Source organism: Peromyscus californicus, unplaced genomic scaffold (genome assembly GCF_007827085.1).
Source record: "Peromyscus californicus insignis strain IS unplaced genomic scaffold, ASM782708v3 Scaffold_4__1_contigs__length_199733344, whole genome shotgun sequence".
In the NCBI taxonomy this organism is placed as follows: Eukaryota; Metazoa; Chordata; class Mammalia; order Rodentia; family Cricetidae; genus Peromyscus; species Peromyscus californicus.
Window position 1 is genome coordinate 187,180,804 of NW_026294562.1, and position 18,794 is coordinate 187,199,597.

General features: G+C 48.7%; 1 protein-coding gene across 2 annotated transcripts; it reads right to left on the minus strand.

The window, feature by feature from the left end:
- Nucleotides 1–3,082: 3,082 nt before the first annotated feature.
- Cacng6 (calcium voltage-gated channel auxiliary subunit gamma 6) lies at nt 3,083–18,101 on the minus strand. Of its 2 annotated transcripts, XM_052713214.1 has the most exons (4): nt 16,559–18,100; nt 11,559–11,633; nt 9,155–9,292; nt 3,083–4,026 (listed from the first exon to the last, which is right to left on the minus strand). In XM_052713214.1, exons 1-4 carry the CDS (start codon nt 16,890–16,892, stop codon nt 3,791–3,793), a joined length of 783 nt encoding a protein of 260 aa, XP_052569174.1. In that variant the 5' UTR covers nt 16,893–18,100; the 3' UTR covers nt 3,083–3,790. The 2 variants fall into 2 exon arrangements, with proteins under 2 accessions (XP_052569174.1, XP_052569175.1); XM_052713215.1 differs by lacking the exon at nt 9,155–9,292 and having other exon boundaries at nt 16,559–18,101.
- Between the last annotated feature and the right edge of the window lie 693 nt (nt 18,102–18,794).

The following is an 18,794-nucleotide window of genomic DNA, read 5'->3' on the forward strand; positions in this document are numbered from 1 at the left end:
GGACACAGGGTCCTTCGGTTGCATGCCCAAGGTGGTACAGCTGGGTGGTTATAGAACACAGAAGTTCTAGTTTTAGTGTTTGGAGGAACCTCCACACTGACTTCCACAGTGTCTGCTCAGTGAATAAAGGTTCACCATGCCCCACATCCTCACCAGCATGTTGTCATGTCATAGTCACCACACCTTGGCTGTCCAGCCTCGGTGTCCTCTGCCTGTGGCTGCTCAGGCATGGTTTTGACTAAATGCCTCAATTAGCTTTAGTTTGGTGTTTCCCCATAATTAGATTTGTATTATAAGTACGAATCATCACAACTAATTACAAATGTGTGGAACTACAGCATGGGGGCTTTATTCTCAGGGAGGCAAACACCGGAGGGAGTTTTTGGTTATTATTTTTGAGACGGGTATCATAAATAGCCCTGACTGTCCTGGAACTCACAGAGATCTGCCTGCCTCTGCCTCCTGAGCGCTGGGATTAAAGGTCACCATCACTGGCAAGCCTGAGTTTTGAGTGTATCATTCTGGCTTCTCGTATAATTCTACGCTTCGTAGCAAACAGGCGTGTGGTGTGAAAGGCTGGGGTTGGGATTCTGCCTTCTCCACGTAGTAACGGTATAGCTCTGAGAAAGGCCACATTTAAGTTCTCTGACCGGTTGCATTTCTATTGAGCCATCAACAGCAGTATCACAGACTCGCACCATAACATAAAACACCTGGACCTGTGCCCAGCACACAGTGGTATGTGAGCAAGGAAAGACTGCTCTTCATAAGAGATGAAGGCAGTCTTCTCGCTGAGAGACTCCAGATCTGACACAAGGCCCTCAGTTCCCGGTGGCTTTGGGAACATTTTGCAAGAGGGAGAAGAAAGACTTTTAAGAGCCGGAGGATGGAGAGGGGTGTTGTGCAATGCTGTGCTCTGGACATGGCGTGGTACTCATAAACTCACAGCAGCTGCAGTCACCTGCTCAAGATCAAGGCAAAGAGATCCCTCAGCATTCCAGCAGGAAGCACCAACTGGACCCAGTGGGTTACCAGAGAGAGGGGAAGAGGGGCGGGATATGAAAGTGTATGCTTATGTGTCGGGGTGCCTTGTGGGAGTGAGAGGGGAGAACTGGGGGTAGATATGACTGAGATGCTGATTGATACATGCTGAATTGTTAGACAATAAAAGATACTTTTATGACAAAAAGTAAAAAATTTTTATGTCTCCAACAAGATAATTGCCTTTCATGAATCTCATACTGCCCAAACTCTACCCATCATTAGTCAACGACACCTTCATATAGCATGTGCATGCACTTGAGGGGGGGGGGGGGGCTCGCGAGCGCGCGTGCGTGCGTGCGTGCGTGCGTGCGTGTATGTGTGTGTGCAGGCCAGATATCAACCTCAGCATTATTACTCAGGTGCTTCCCTTATTAGTTTTATAGACAGTGCCCCTCACGTGAGGCTCAGGAAGAGGCTAGACTACCTAAAGAGCAAGGCCCGAGGAGCCTTCTGGCTCTGCTTCCCCAGCTCTGGACCGCCATACCAGGTTTGCACATGGGTTCCAGAGATCAAACTCTGCTCCTCCTGCTTGCATGGCAAACACTGTACTGAGCCACTTCCCCAGCCTCCACCTCCAACGCTTAATTCCGGTTTATTTGTGTGCATGTCATGGTATACACGTGAGGCCAGAGGGAAACTTTCTGAAGCTGGTCCCTTCCATCCCGTGGGTGCTGGGGATCGAACTCAGGTCCTCAGCCTTGGCAGCAAGCACCTTCACCCTCTGAGCAGCCTTGAAGCCCCTCCTCTGCACGTTTTTCAGCTTCTCTCCTACAAGCACCCACATTCTCTGGTGCCAAAGTCTGGATTCTCCTGCTGGGGATGTTGTCACAAATCATTGCCAGGTGCTTGGACAACAAACCTGTCGCCTTATGGTTCTGGATGTTTTAAGTATAGAATGCAGGTTGAGCATCCTGCTTCCTTCCTTCTGAGGCTTGAGGCAGGAATTCACCAAGGGACTTACAGATGGCTGTCTGCTTCCTGTGTCCCTCCACGCTGCCTTCCCTCTGTGAATGCCCGTCTCTGTGTCCCCCATCTCTCCTGAATTTAGAGCCAACCCTGGTGACCTTGCTTTGATGTGATTATCTCTGTAAAGCCCTGCTCTCCAGAACCACACCTATCACCCCAGCACTCAGGCAGGAGGGTCACTGCAAGTTTGCAGCCAGCCTTGCTTAATTAGTGAGTTTTAGACAAGCCAGGAGTTCAAAGGAAGATCCTGTCTCAGAACAAGCAAACAACAAACGCATCTTCAGAGCCAGACACAGTAGTGGATGCCTGAAATCCTAGTGCTCAGGAGACTGAGGCAGGAATATTGAGTTTGAGGCCAGCTTGGCCTACACAGCGAGACTGCCTCAAATTTTAAAAATAAAATAAAATAGAAGGGGGACTACTTGGGAACAGGTAGGAGAGCGGGGTGGGGGGGATGATGAAGTGGTCAAAATATGTTTGTACAGAACGTCATATGAGGGGTTGGAGAGATGTCTCAGCAGTTAAGAGAACTTGCTGCTCTTGCAGACGACACAGGTTTGAGTCCCAGTCACATGATGGTCCACTTCCAGGAGTTCTGATACCCTCTTCTGACTTCTGATGGCACCAAGGACACACAGGGTGCACAGACATGCAGGCAAAAATACTCACACAGAAAACAAAAGTTAATAAATCTAAAAAACGTCATATGAAACCCAGCATTTTGTACTGTGAATACGTACACACACACACACACACACACACACACACACACACACACGTACACACGTACACATGCACACACGAATGCATGCACACATGAAACTATAACCAAACAAGGTTGCACTGAGGGTCCCCAGTACGTGTACTTTTGTGAGGGACAAGATTCAAACTGTGGCCATGTCTGTGTTCTGAACTGTTGCCTTTTCCATGTTCTTGTCTGCATGTGTGGGCATGTGAACAAGTGACTCCAGGACAGATAGGAGCATGTGGCCAGTGAATGAGGAGGACAGGGGCTCCTTGCTCCACCCTAGAACGCATGAGTTCCACACAGACAGGCTCCAAACCAAAGCTGTCACATCTTCAAGCCTTTAATCTCAAATCAGATCACAGTGAAGTCAGACCCGGGCTCTTCCCTGTCCCACCAGGTAGTCGTAGGAGTCTCTCCCTCAAGTGAATCAGCATAGACTTGGACAAGGAAGGCCCCCAAATCCTTCTGGGACCCCTGCCCTCCCACCAGCTCATACCCTTCTCTCCATCAGCTCCCTGGGAGGTTCCCCAGGGAGCCTGAATCAGCACACAGCCTCTTCACATCCTGCCCCAAGCAACAAAAAAATGTGTGTGTGGGGGGGGGTATGTCAGAGTTCAGCATCAGGCATCTTCCTCCGTAGCCTCCACCTTATTTTTGGGACAGTATCTCTCGCTGAACCTGGACCTCATTAACTGGCTAGGCTAGCTGGCCAGTGAGCCCCAGGGTTCCCCAGTCTCTGCCTTCCAACCCAGAGATTACAGACATGTGCTGCTGATTTGGCTTGGAAAGTGGGTTCTGGGGGCCCAAACTTAAGCCCTCCTGCTTGCTCAGCAAGCACTTTACCTACCGAGCCATCTCCCACACCCCCAAACCTGCTATTGACAGGGAGAAGATGAGGGCCCAAGACGCTTTGTGAAATGGGCCCCCAGAGTGGGAAGAACAGTTTCTATAAAAGAGAGATGGAAAGTCTTGAGGAGAAAGCTGGAAACTGAGGCAGGCTTGGCAGATGCCTACAGAAAGCAGGCCAGGGCTCTAGGTGGTTGGGCCACGCTTGGGGCACAGCGACCCCCAGGGCCAGGAAGGCAGGGTGAGCAGCAGGAAACAGATGCCCCCCAGCAGCAGGATGAGGCCAGCGCCCACACCACAGCCCAGGGACCAGGAATACTCATAGGTCAGGCGTGGAGCTGGGGGAGTCTCAGGGCTGGCTCCCTGAAGCAGGGCTCTTACGGAATGCCGGAACACCTCCAGGCTGACGAAGAGCAGCAGGCCTGTAGGGGAAGAACAGAGCGAGACTCAGGCTGGAGAGATGGCTCAGTGGTTAAGAGCATCCACTGGTCTTCTCAGCAACCACATGGTAGTTCACAGCTGTAACTCCAAGATCTGATACCCTCACACAGATATACATGCAGGCAAAACACCAATGCACATAAAAACAAACAAACAAACAAATAAGAATAGACAGTGAGACTCTCAGCCCTGGCAAAACACCAGTGTACATAAATAAGTAAGTAGAGAGACAGAGAGAAGAAAGCGAGACTCTTAGCCCTGGGACTCCAGTTTGGGTTTGAGATTGTCACCCCTTCGTTCCTTTACCAACCAAGGATCCTCTTACGATTTTCCTCGGCCATCCAACAGTCATCCTCTTTCCATCAATGGGGGACAGGAAATATTACATCTGTGCTTAACATGCAGACATTTTTCTTGCTCTCTCTCTCTCTCTCTCTCTCTCTCTCTCTCTCTCTCTCTCTCTCTCTCTCTGTGTGTGTGTGTGTGTGTGTGTGTGTGTGTGTGTGTGTGTGTGTGTGTGTGTGCATGCCTGCCCATGTGTGTATGCATGAAGAGGTCAATGCAAGGTACCTTCCTCAATCACTTTCCACTTTTTTTGGGGCCCTGGGGATTGAACCTAGGGCCTTGTACTTACTAGGCAAGTCCTCTATCGCAGAGCTACACCCCCAGCTCCCACTTTATTTTTTAAAACATTTTTAAATTACATTTTGGGGAGCGTGTGTGTGCACCACGGCACATGCGTGGAGGTCAGAAGACAAACTGTAGGGATCAATTCTCTCCTTCCACCACCTGGGACTTGGGGGGGTGAACTCAGGTCATCGGGGTTGCTGTCAAGTCCCTACGCCTGCTGAGCCATCTTGCAGTCCCTACGCCTTATTTTTTGAGACAGGGCTTCTCACTGGCCCAGTGCTCACTAATTTAGCTCGACTCACTGGCCAGCAAGTTCTCCTGTCTCTGCCACCCTGCTGGGATTATAGACTTATAAAATATAGCGTATAAAAGCTGCCTTGCGTTTAGTGGGTTCCGGAGACTAATCTCAGGTTCCCATGCTTGCAACAGCAAGCACTTTATTGACTGAACCATTTCCCCAGCCTCCCATTGCTTCATTTTGAGACAAGGTCTCCTATAGCCCAAGTTGCCCTGGAAGTCATTGTGTGTACCAGGCTGGCTTTGAAGTTACAGAAATCCTTCTCCATTTGTTTAAGTAGTGGGATTACAGGCATTTCCTACTATGCCTGGCTTAATCACTTTTATTTGGGTTGGGAGGATCTCTACAGTGCTGGCTGTCCTGAAGCTTGATATGTTGACCATGTTGGCTTGGAACTCACAGAAATCCTCCTGCCTGCCTCCCAAGTGCCAGGATTAAAGACATGTGCCACCACACCTGGCAAGCATTTTTATATGTTTGGTTATTTTGCCTGCATTTTTGTCTGTGCACTATGTTCCCAAAGTGCCCACAGAGGTATCGGATCCCCTGGAACTGGAGATATTGATGGTTGTGAGGAATCGAACCTTAGTCCTCTGGAAAAGCAGCCAGTGCTCTTAACTGCTGAGACATTGCTCTAGCTGCAATCATTATTGTTTTTAAAGGAATTGTTTGTTTCTTGGTTTGAGACAGTCTTCCTATGTAGCTCAGGCTGTTCTCTAACTCACGATTTTCTTGTCTTAACCTCCTGAGTGTTAGGGTTATAGGTATGCACCACAACACTTAGCTAGCTTTTTATGGGATTTTTCTCCAATCTTTTGAAAGTCACTTCAGAGAAATCCGTAGACACTCTTGCCGAACAAAGAACACAAACTAGACACCACTGACCTGGTGGTGACATATTGCACCTTCTAAAACAAATATAGGAGAAAGAAAGAGGATTTCAGAGAGTGATACACGGTAGGGAGAAAAGAAAATTAAAGGTGTATTTATGCACGTGTGTGTGTGTGTGTGTGTGTGTGTGTGTGTATGTGTGTGTGTGTGTGTACTATGTGAGTGCAATACCCACAAAGGCCAGAAGAGAGCAGCAAGCCTCTGGAGTTGGAGTTATAGGCAGCTATGATCTGCCTAACATGAGTGCGACCAAACTTGGATCCTGTGGAAGAACACCTATTGCTCTTAACCACTGAGCCATCTCTCACTATCATCTCTAGAGTCACCACCACTGCCATCACTATCATCGTCACAACCTATCAACACCATGATCTCCATCCCTACCCTCACCCCGCCATAATCACCAACATCACTGTCTTTACTTTGACTGTCATCACTACCATCTCTATCACCACCATCAGCACCATCAATCACATCAAAATCACCATCATCATCATCATCATCATTACTATCAATTACATTATAATCACCATCATCACCACCTATCATCACTATCATTACCATAAATCCCATCACAATCACCATCATCACCACCTATCACCACCAATCATCACCATCATCACCACCTATCACCACCATCATCACCATCAGTCCCATAATAATCTCCATCATCACCACCACACCATCAATACCTACATCATCACTCTCACACCACCACCATCATTATCAACACTGACACCATCAACATCTCTGACACCACCTATTCCCACTTCAATTGTCAATACCATACTTTGGATAACTCCCATTATCTTTTGAGCATCAGCTTAAATGTCACTTTCTTGGGGAGGTTTTTTTTTTGTTTTTGTTTTTGTTTTTTTATTTTTGTTTTTTTTTTTTACGTGCAATACCATAACAGTGTAGTCTTCATATCCCTTCTCATCACAATAGCAGTTGAGTGGTTATACATGTAATTATTAGTTGTTATCAGCCAGAATGAAGAGCACTTGATAACAGACATGGTGTCTTATTTGATTTAGTCTTGCATCTCTAGCATCTCCTAGAACATACAAGCATTCACAGCCATACAAAGAATAAAGAAATGAACTTGTATGCTTAGCCATTTTTCTAATCATTGCATCTGGCTCAACAAGGCTCAATGACACCCCACGATTCAGGACACACCTAGCATCTTAGGTAGGGCATAAAACACAGAGTCTCCAGCTAAGCATTCATTCTATCATACCAGCTCTAAGCCTACAAAGACCCCACAGAAGCAAACGTCCCAAAATTCAACAACAAAATTCAGCGAAAAAGAGGCCAAGAAAGCTTAGCATCAAGCCTTACCTCTGGGTGGCTACCTGCACAAGACCTGCACAAGACTGGTTATCCATTATGAAAAGGGGAGATGTAGGTAGTTAATGGTTTCTGGCCAAGGAGAAATATATTCCTCAGTGGTGTTGTAGCCACTGGTAACTTGACTTTGGTCAAGTAAATAACCCTCTATCCATGCAAGCAACACTAATCAAATGCAGTGGGGCACCAAAAAGTTGAAGGGGGACTTGGAAGGAAGGGGGTTAGCAGGAGAGGGACAAGGGAGGATGCATGGGGTGGGGATGTGAACAAAGTATATATGTGTTTGTGTATGTATGAGTGTAAAACTGTGAACAAGTTTTGTTTTTTTAAAAAAAAAAAAAAAAAGTCCCACCTCTGCCATTAGCTATGTGGCTATGAGAAGTCACTTGATTTTTCTGAATTTCAGTGCTCTTATCAACAAAATGAAGACTAGTATAGCCTTTGGGACTGGAGAGGTGGCTTGGTGATTTAAGAACACTTGCTGCTCATGCAGAGAACCCAGGTTGGGTTCCCAGCACTCACAACTATCTATAATTCCAGTTCCAATGGATCCAATGCACTTCTCCGGACTCCTCAGGCACCAGGTATACATATGGTGAACAGACATGCATGAAGACAAGCATTCATACATATAAAATAAAAAATAAATAAATAAAAATAATAGCAACCTTTAGCTAGTCCACTCGCTGTAATACTTTGAGATAGATGTGAACTAAACTGAAGTCTTCGTTATTACTGAGATATACATTTCACAAAATGTGGCATTTTTTTTTTCTGGATCTTCACCTACAAGAATACAACACGTCAGGCTGGAGAGATGTCTCAGTAGTTAAGAGCACTGGCTGTTCTTCCAAAGGACCTGAGTTCAATTCCCAGCACCCACATGGTGGTTCATAACCATCTGTAATAGGGTCTGATTGCCTCTTCTGGTATGCATGAAGACAGAGCACTCATACACATAAAAGAAATAAATAATCCATTTAAAAAAAAAAAAAAAGAACACAACACAGTCCCTGCAGATACCAAGTCCAAAACTCAAAGACTGTTTGGAAACTTTCTTAATGGCTTGAGACTCTCTCATCTTCAGACCTGCTCAGCCGTTGAGCTCCTTTGCCCTCCCAGCATGCAATACTGCTCAGAGACCTGCCTCCACCTCCAAGAATACAACAGTGTTGGAGATTCCAGGCCAAATCTAAAAGAGTTGCTTGGAGAGAATTCAATTGTCATGCAACAGCAGGGTTTAGAATGTTCCTAGCTTTTAGATTTTACATAAACTCACCCTAACTCCTGGCATGCAACAGTGCCTGGAGATCAACCCCTTCCCCTTGACATCAAACAATCGTTGGAGACCCCATGTCCAAACCCAAAATAGTATTTGGAGACATTCCACTCCTCTGCAGACAACAGGATTTGGAATTCTTCTGTCTTTGAACCTACTACAGCCCTTGAACAGACCTATCCTCTGCTCCCAGCATCGAGTAGTGAGTAGAGATTCCATTTTCAGTGTACTTGGCACTCCCAGCTCCAAATGCAAAACAGCATTTAAATCTAAATAAACCTTGCCAGCAAGAGTCCTTGGAATTCTTCCATCTTTGAGCCTACTAGAGCTCTTGGGTTTCTCCTCACTCCCAGCATGCAGCTGTGCTTAGAGAATTCTACTTCCCAGCATGCAACATTGTGTGGAATTCCCGCTGCTCAGCACTCAAATGTGAGCGGAGATGCTAACTTGCAGCATGCAGCAGTTGGTAGAGATCCAACTACCCAGCATGCAGCAGTGTGTAGAGATCCACCTCCTAGCATGCAGTAGGATATAGAGTTCCCACCTCCCAGCATGCAACAGTATGTGGAATCCAACCTCCCAGCATGCAGCGGTGTGTAGAGACCTCACTCACTTCCCAGCATGCAATGTCCTTGGCCTCCACACACTCAGCCCTCACCTGAGAGGCCAAAGCAGACAGCTCCCAAGCGGAGCAGGAACTCGGCACCTTTGCTGAGCACCATGATGACACAGAGGCAGCCCAAGGCCATGGCTGTCAGGCTCAGGACGGCTATCACAGCAGCTGCCAGGTTTACCTCTGCAAGGAGGGGCCAAGGAAGAGGCAGAGACCATGGGGACCGGAGAATGGACAGCACTCCTCCGCGGGAACCAGAGCCAGAAGGATGGAGGACTTCAAAGTCCTCCTGAGAGCTTGTTACTTACACTGTTGAGTGAACGGGGGCTTGGATGGATCAGTTAGCTAGCTTTGCTCAGGTTATAGAACAAAAAGGGGACAAGGCCAGGTCAGGGAAACTGGAGTGACCATCTGCAGCTTATCCTTTGGTCACCACTGGGTTAAGAGATGATGAAGAGGAGGGGATAGGGTGTGGTGATATTTTATTTGTGCACCCCGATAAAGCTTATCTGGAGATCAGAGGGAAAAGCCAGCCACTATATTAAACACAGAAGTCAGGCAGTAGTAGTACATGCCTTTAACCCTAACATTCAGGAGGCAGAGATTCATCCAGACCTCTGTGAGTTCAAGGCCACACTGGGAACAGAGCCAGGCGTAGCGGCACATGCCTTTAGTCCCAGTACTAGTTAACCATAGAGGTCTGGAGGTCTGTACAGACAGGCAGGAAGTGACAGAGCTGGGCAGAATGAGGAAGTGATGTAGCTGGGCAGAGAGAGGAAGTGAGATGGCAGGGCACAGAAGAGATATAGGCATGGGTATACAGGAAGTAGCTCTCTCTGGAGGCTGAGGAGTTGGTGAGGTGAGGTTGGCTGTGGCGTGTCCTATTCCTCTGATCTCTCAGTTTTCACCCCAATATCTAACTCCGTTTTTTTTTATTAATAAAACAGTTTAGTAATTCATCTTACAATAAGGTGTAGGGGACAGTGATAAGGGTGATTCGTTATCTTGCAACCATCCAGGTTGTTATTTTCCACAACTACTTCCCAGCTGGAAAATTCTGGTAAAGTGCTACGACCCCTCTCAGTCTTCGGCTCTGGAAAATCCAGGTTAGAAGTGCCCAGTGTGGTGCTCAGCACGTAGTAGGTGGTCCGTATGAATGCATCAGGTTATTTTTAACATCTCAGAGGTGAACAGTGACTTGACCCAGCTCACATGAGAAAAGAATGGAGACGGTAAGGGGCTCTGGTATTGACCAGGACTCACAAGTTTAGCTGCATTAAATTCTTATTTAATGCCGGGTGGTGGTGGTGGTGGTGGTGGTGGTGGTGGTGGCACACGCCTTTAATCCCAGCACTTAGGAGGCAGAGCCAGGTGGATTTCTGTGAGTTCAAGACCAGTCTGGGCTACGGAGTGAGTTCCAGGAAAGGCGCAAAGCTACACAGAGAAACCCTGTCTCAAAAAAAAAAAAAAAAAAAAAAGTAAATTCTTATTTAAAAAAAAAAAAAAAACAGTAAGAGACATGAAATGATCCCAGTTCCTCTGTTGAGACACTGGGGCATTGGAGTGATGTTCACAAAGCCGTATTTAGAGTAAAAAGGACAAAGTCCTCAGAGTTGCACTGTTCGGTAGAGTAGTAGCTATCAGATACACATTCTATTTTAAGTTCACTGAAGTTAAAATTAAAAACACATTTTCCCCATCACACCAGCCACCTTCTGAGTACTCAGCAGCTCCATGTGGCTTGAGGCCCTCATATGGACCAGTGTGCACATGCAACATTTCCATTGTTCACATACGTTTCTGTAGATTCGGGGGTTTTTAGGATTGGGCTAGTGCCCCTGCCCTTTTTTGGGAAATGGATAGTAATACTCTCATCCATTTCTGATTTGTTGTCTCACCTGGATGACGAAGCTAAAGTCCCAGCCTTGCAGGGTCATAGCAAGAACTAGAGTTTGTGCTAACAAACTTGGGTGTTGGGATTAGCATATAAAGTATCTTTAACATGCTTATAATGCTCAGTACAGAGAGGAAGTATGATTTGCCCAAGTCACACAGTACAGGCAGAGTTAGTGATCAGAGTGCTGGACATGCGGTCTGGTGATCATTGTTCTCTCTCTCTCTCTCTCTCTCTCTCTCTCTCTTTTTTTTTTTTTTTTTTTTTAGATAGGGTTTCTCTGTGTAACAGTCCTGGCTGTCCTGGAACTCACTCTGTAGATCAGGCTGGCCTCGAACTCACAGAGATCCACCTGCCTCTGCCTCCTGAGTGCTGGGATTAAAGGCGTGTGCCACCACCGCCTGGCTGTTGTCCCATCCTTAACTCACCATCACCCTCCTAATACGGAGCAGCCACCGAAGCTGAGCCCATGCTGAGCACAACACTGTCACTCACTGCTTCAGAGCTGCCATCCTAGCCCCAGCCCTCCCTTGTCACCCTGTGAGACGTCCTCACCTTTCTTGGTGGTTCGCTGGAAGATGCGCGCATTCTCCCCCGTGGTGAAGAATTTGAAGTAGGTGCAGTTTGCTTCTGCGGGGTGCAGGAAGGAAAAAAGGGAGGTGATGACGTGAAGTTTTGTGTAAGTTCAAGGCTGGACACTACCCAGGCACTACAGGGAACTACAAATAGAATATTAGTATGGCTAACACACAGCAGAGAAAAATCAGGCTGGCAAGACGGTTCAGCATATAAAGGTGCTTGTTGCTAAGCCTGATGACCTGAGTGAAGGAGAGAGCTGACTCCTGTGTGTCTCACACACAAACACACACACACACACACACACACACACACACACACACACACGGTTGGGGGAGGGCAATAAATAAATGAAGGCACCAGGATAGAAAATGACACTGAGAGGTAAATAGCACTTGCCACACCACTGACGTCCAGGGACTAAGGTTTTAACCCCAAGCCCTGCAGTCTAAGCCTTTGGCACAAGTGAGCCATTAACCTCTCTGGACCCTCAGATTCTTCCTCTTTAAATGAGCTGACAGTCTCTCTCCTGGCTCCTTCATGTGAGTCCTAGGAGCAAGTGGATTGGAAATGAGTTATCATTTCATTCAACAAAGGACACCAAGATGCAGGTACCAGGAGGCTAAGAGACTCGGGAAAAGTTCCTCTCTCCTATGCTGCATCCACAAAGGGCTCCTGCAGATTAGCAAGTGGGGGAGAGAAGTAACCCCATTGAAAGACGGGCAAAGGATATGAATAGTTATTCACGGGAGGGCAGGTCTGGATAGCTCACAAGTACATGAAGAGAGACTCTGCTGCAGCGGGAGTCGGAGAAACGCAATTTGAACCAGCAGGGAGGTACCACTTCACATCAATTAGTTGGGCAAATATTGAAAGGGCAGTATGAAGCATGGAGGGGAATCCGAGGAAGCAGCTGGGAGTGTAAACTGGCACTAGTGAAGGGCTCTGACATGCCTAGAAAACGAAGTGCAGGTATAGAGCAGGCAATAACCGTTCGGTCAAGTAACGGGCTGTGGGCATGGCTGAGGAACAACAAACGTATGTCACTTGCAGCTGGGGAGATGGCTCTGGGGTTAAAAGCATATGCCACCCCTGCTGAGGACCTGGGTTAGGGTCCTGGTACCCACATCAGGCGGCTTACAACAGCAACTCCAGTACGAGAGAATCCAATGCCCTTTTCTGGACTCTGTGGACCTTTCTGGGATGTCACACACAGGTAGGGTACACATCATCCCCACATATCACATAATTCAAAAGTAAAATAAATCACGATAATGTCACATAGAAGTCATCCTAGTCTACATAAGTGCACACTGCGATGTTCTCAAGATGAATTAGCTTAAACATGCATTTTTCAGAACACATCTCTACCGCTAAGTGACACGTGCTTGTGTGTCTTTGCCCTATGACACAATAATTTCATTTCTGGATATCCCAAAAAGGAAAGAATACCACGTATAGGAATACAGATATGGTTGTTCTCTGTGGCATCGTTTACTAAGGTGTAGTAGGAAATAACCTAGTGTCCATCTCTTGAGCAATGGACAGTTGAGACAGATGCTCTCATGGACATTGTTGTAACATAGAGTCTCCATGAACTACAAAAACATAAAGTAAGTAGGAGAAATTTGGAAATCACAGCGTTGAGCAAGAAAACTTACATTGAAAACAATATAAAAATCGCATGATACCATTTCTTCAAATCAAAACACACATATAAAAACTCAAACTCTACATATATTTCCAAGTCAAAACATGTGTGCATGGATGCAATGTCAAACACGTAAGAGAGAATTTTCTTTGAGACAGGGTCTCCCTGTGTAGCCCTGGCTATCCTGGAATTTGCTATGTAGACCAGGCTGGCCTCAAATTCACAGAGATCTTCCCGCTTCTGCTTCCCGAGTGCTGTGACAAAAGGTATGTACCACCATGCCCAGCTTGGGAAATAAATTTTAAAATAGGCAGATGTGGCACCAGACTGGGCTATGAGATACCTTGTCTTTAAAAAGAAAAAAAAAAAAATTAAGGCATAGCATGAGAAGGACCCTGTGAAAGCAGACAATCATTTTTATGTAAACATTTTATGTAAACATATGTAAAATTCACTCAATGCCACTGTTAATCTCAATATGAGAAAACAGAATGTTCTAACTTGCTAAGACAGGGTTTCATGTATCCTAAGCTGACTTTGAACCTGCTGCAAAGCTAAGGACGGCCTTGAACTTCTGACCCTCCTGCCTCCACCTCCCAAGTGCTCGCACTATAGGTGTGTGGTACCATACCTGACTTATGTGGTGCTGGGGATCAAACTCAGGGTTTTGTGCATGCTAGGCAAGCACGTACGCCAATTAAACTACATGTAGTTCTCGCGTGCCTTCTACACTCTGACCTACTCTTTTATTCTACATATGGGGAAACTGAGACGCGGCGGAAGAAGAGAAGGGAGGATGCAGAATCACAAGGGTCAGAGAACAGTGAAAAGGGAGCCAGACAATTTGGAGAAGTGGAAATGGAACCTTATCATTTGAAGGGAAGATATGAAGGGACAAGGAGATAAATCACGTCAAGTGAGGGTACGGGGCATGCCCGATTTCAGCTCAGGGAAGAAGGGTTTGCAGTTTCCAGGCTGGAGCAGCTCCAAGTATAAGCCTATCAGCCTCCAGCACCAAGAGGCAAAGGGCACTTCCTGTGAAAGGAAGATGCTCTTTGTAGCCACGGGTAGAGGATACATTCTACACCCGTGAGAGAATACAGAGTCCTTCTGGGGCTGGGTGTGGTGTCTGGCATCCCATTTGGCTGCTGATAACAGGACGAGGATAGGACAAACTGGCTTGGGAAGCAACAGAGTGAGTCACTCTCTGATAGACAAGGGACATACTGGCTTTCTTTTAATTTTTAAATGAAATTATTTCTTTGAGACAGTGGAGTCCAAGAAAGGTCTTCTGATGAGGCAGAATTGTGGGATGCTGGGAACGGCCTTGTAAGAAAGGTAAAGTCCTCTTACTTAGTTTTGTTTTTGACAAAAGGTGTTATGCAGCCTAGGCTGGCCTACAACTCACTATATAGCCAGGCTGGCTTTGAACTCCTGATCTTCCTGCTTCTGCCTCCTGAGTACTGGTGTGTGCCTCCATGCTCAGTGGTGAAGTCCTTTCTGACAAGTAGAGGGAATAGCGAGAGATGTGAAGGACCTCATCACACACAGTGAAGTGGCGGAGGACAACAGTCTTCTCTCCCAAAGAGTGAAGGCCTCTGAGACCTTTTAAGCTCTAGTGACACACAATAAGGGATAGCTCTTAGGAACAGAGACGTCCGAGAGTCAAACCCCATAGAACCAGCCTGAGGCACAGACTAGGCACTAAAAGTTCTTGCTGCTTATTCTCCTGCTCTCCCTTCCCATAGAACAAGTATGGTGGTAATCCAGGTAATCCATCACTGAGCTGTGCTCCAGCCCCTCACGGGGGGGGGGGGGGGATTCTAGGCAGATGGTCTACCACTGAGCCACACTCCCAGCTCCTTAACATGAGATTCTAGGCAGGTGCTCTACCTCTGAGCCACACACCCAGCCCCTCACTGGGGGACTCTAGGCAAATGTTCTACCACTGAGACATGCCCCCCCCCCAGCTCTCTTTTTGCTTTTTAAGAGAGGACCTCACAAAGTTGCCCAGGCTGACTTTCAACTCACTCGGTATCCCAGGCTGCCCTTGCGCTCTCAATCCTCCTGCCTCAGCTTCCTGAGTACCTATGATTACAGAAGTGCACCACCAGGCCCAGCTAGCATCCCATATTCGTTTTCATTATCCCATTTTGCAAAGGTTTGGGATCATCTTGACTGAGGTGCCAAGCAGTGAGAAACACCAGAAAAGAACTGTTGAAGATAGCTGATTAGGACAGGCAAGGAGTTCAAGCCACAGACAGAGGCTTCCCACTTCAAAGGCTTAGGGCATCCTATGTGGGTTCCATCATCACATCTGGAAAAGGAGGGGTTGAGGAATGAAAGGAAATCCATTTAGAGCCCAGAAGGGGTGAAAGGTATTCCTTGAGGAGTCCTAAGACTTGAGGGAGCAGCATGGCAGAGATCTCACTGAATAAATGATACCCAAAGCGGTTTTTGATGGCTGTCAAATACTATCCTTGAGTCAAAAGAGGTAAAATAAACACCTATCCAGTTCCCGGGGGTATAGAATGTCCCACTTGTCTAAGAAAAGGGCATAGCATGTTCTGTCAGAGAGTGAGAGGTACAGGATAGCCCTCTGGCACAGCTGAGAGCAAAGGAACCATCACGGGGGAAATGAAGGGTGTGGAGTGTCTGTAGAGCAAGGGGGACAGGGTTGGACAGTGTCCGCTCTGACCACGTAGAGGTGAGAGGGATTGGAAATAAACATTTCCCAGGAGAGTCAGTGTGCACCCGGAATTGTGAGAGGCACCCTGGGAAGAACTTCATTCGATTATATCCACAAACAGGGAATCAGCACAGATTTTTTTTACTTCCGGGTGGGCGTAGGGTGGTCTGTCTCCACATAGGCTCACAGAGTGGGAATGTGGGATGTCTCCAGGCTTCTAGTGAAGGGCACAGGCTGTCTGTGGGTGCATGCCTGTCTGACGGGGAATGCAGGCAGTTCTAGGGGATACGGGTTGGCGGGGGTGGGTACAGGCTGTTCTGAGGGTACCAGCTGGGTCTGGAGGCACAGGCTGTCTCTTGGGGTACAGGCTGGTCTGGGGCACAGGCCATAGCTAAAAGACAAACTTTAAGAAACAAGTTTCTTTAGGAGATATGCTACTTAAGGACATGAGCTATGTCTGAGCTTCCCTTCCCCACCCCCTTTCTCTCCAGTTTCTGTGAGCACAGGTTGATCTGGGCACAAATCATTTCTCAGGGAAAAGACTCCCCACCCTCCTCCCGGAACAAGGTTTTCCCAGATATAAGCTTCTTTCTCCCTGACTGTGGGACACAGGCCTGGGTTCAGGACACTGCCTCTCACCTCCTGGTAGCTCAGCCGGGCCACAGGTCTCCCTGCCCGCGGGCACGTCAGCCTGCCACAGCCGCTTGATGCACACCTTCCACAGCCCCATATGGGCAGCCTCACAGACGGCGCTGCCGTTGGTCTTGTATGTATTGAGTTCCACCCAGAACTCGGTGCCCACGGACAGCACAGCCAGTGTGGCACCCACCGTAGCCAACAGCAACACCAGCTTGATCTTGCCCTCGCGCTCCGGAGTCAAGCCGAGATTCTGCTGTCCCTGGGCACGACGCCGTCCCACAGCGGCTCGACGGCGATCCTCCTCTTGCATAAAGAAGTTAGACCACATCATCATGATGATGGGAGCGGGCAGAGCTCAGGCGAGCTTCGAGGAGTCAGACAGATCTGTGCAGGGGTCCCTGAGGGGCAGGGAACAGGGCCTGGACTTTTGAAGGAAGTGGGGGGGGGGTGCTCAATGTCAACTAGATTGGGAATGAGCAAAAGCTGAACCCCAAATGCAAGAGTGGAGGCCTCTGCCTCTCGGAAGAGGAAAAATAAACAAAAACAAAGAAACTGTATTCTTGACCTAAGGATGCCTGATATTTTAAACAGACACCACCTGGGCTTGTGCACGTGAATTTGGCAAAGGTGAGGCCTAGAGGAAAAGCCAGGCTCCTCTGAGGTCCACCTATCCTGGGGAGCTCCAGGGGGAAGACCTGCCCAGTCTGATAGGCTCCCTCCAGTAAGCCTCAGAATTCTCCCAGAGAGGGGAGCTGAGGTGCGTCGTGTGTTTGAGAGAAATGGTCTAGGGTTGTTCGGGCTCAGAGTTTGAAAAGGGAGGAAATCACAACACCTTTAGATTATACAAGAGTTAGAATTGGGGTTTCCCAGGGAGGATTAGATACCCCTCCAAGTATCTGAGAGGCAAAGAGGATCCTCCAATATTCACAGCAGATCCGGGTGCCCTACTGGAATTCCGGGGAAAGGGGGGGTTGGGTGAGTCAGGAACTACTCAGAAAAGAGCCCAGGTCCCCACAGTGGCTGAGAATCACGGTGGGGTCCAGAAAAAGAGGCTGGGGAACTCTCTGGGGGCGCAGCAGAAAGACCTGGGGTCCTGACAGGGCTCAGACCAAGGCACTGTGGTTGGTCCACACTGTGGCTCAGAAAACCAGAGCAAAGTACCCTGGGGGGACACAGGACCTGGGAAGGGACACAGTGAGTCTGTCTCCAGTCACTCGGCTCCCCCTCCCCCGGGCTCCCAGGGCCGGCCCGGCCGGGATCGCTCCAGCCTCAGCTCGGGGTCCCGCGCTCCCCTCGGTCTTCCCACCCGGGTCTCCCGGGCACCGGCCCCTCGCGCTCTCCTGCCTCCGCGCCGCGCCGGCCCCAGCTCCGCGATGCCTCCGCAGCGTCCGACTTTGCTCGCCTCCACCCGCTCGGCCCTCCGGACCCGCTGCGCTCGCTCCCGGCCTCGCCCCATCCGCCCACCCCCTCACCCCACCGGCTATTTCGGGCTCGACCCGTAAATAACACCCGCACCTGTCGCGGGCGCCTGTTGCCATAGGGATCCCGGGTATTTTAAGGGGACAAGGGGCGGGGGAGGGAAGCCTCTAGGAAGGAGGGGCTGGGGGCCGGGTCTTCAACAGGCAGAACCCGGAGAGATTTGTTTCCCCGAGGGTCCGGAGGCGGGGCTGCAAAGTCCCAACTCCGAAATCTGGAAGCCATAGAGCCAGGAAAGGACTGAGAACTTGTGTTTCAGTCCTGAGCTGGCTGGGCTGGAAACTAGCTGGATTGCTTGGTTCTAATGGCCAGAGGCTAGGGAGAAGGACTGGAGGTGGGGGTGGGGTGGACCCCTGAGCTGAGGGAGGAGGGCTTGAGTATGGGCTTCTGGGTTTGAAGGAGGAGGGCTGGGTCTAAACTCTTGAGTCTGAGGGAGGAGGACTTAGGTATGTACTCCTGAGTTTCAGGGAGAAGAGCTGAACTCCTAGGTATGAGGGGGGAGGTCTTCAGTATAAGCTTCTGGTCCTAAGGGGAGGAGGGCTGGGGCCTGAGCTTCTGAGTCTGAGGGAGGAGGGCTTGAGTATGGGCTTCTAGGTTTGAAGAAGGAGGGCTTGGTCTGAACTCTTGAGTCTGAGGGAGGAGGCTGGGGCCTGCACTCCTGGGTCTGAGGGAGGAGGCTGGGACCTGCACTCCTGGTCTGAGGCAGGAGGGCTGGGGCCTGCACTCCTGGATCCGAGGAAGGAGTCTGGGGCCTGACCCT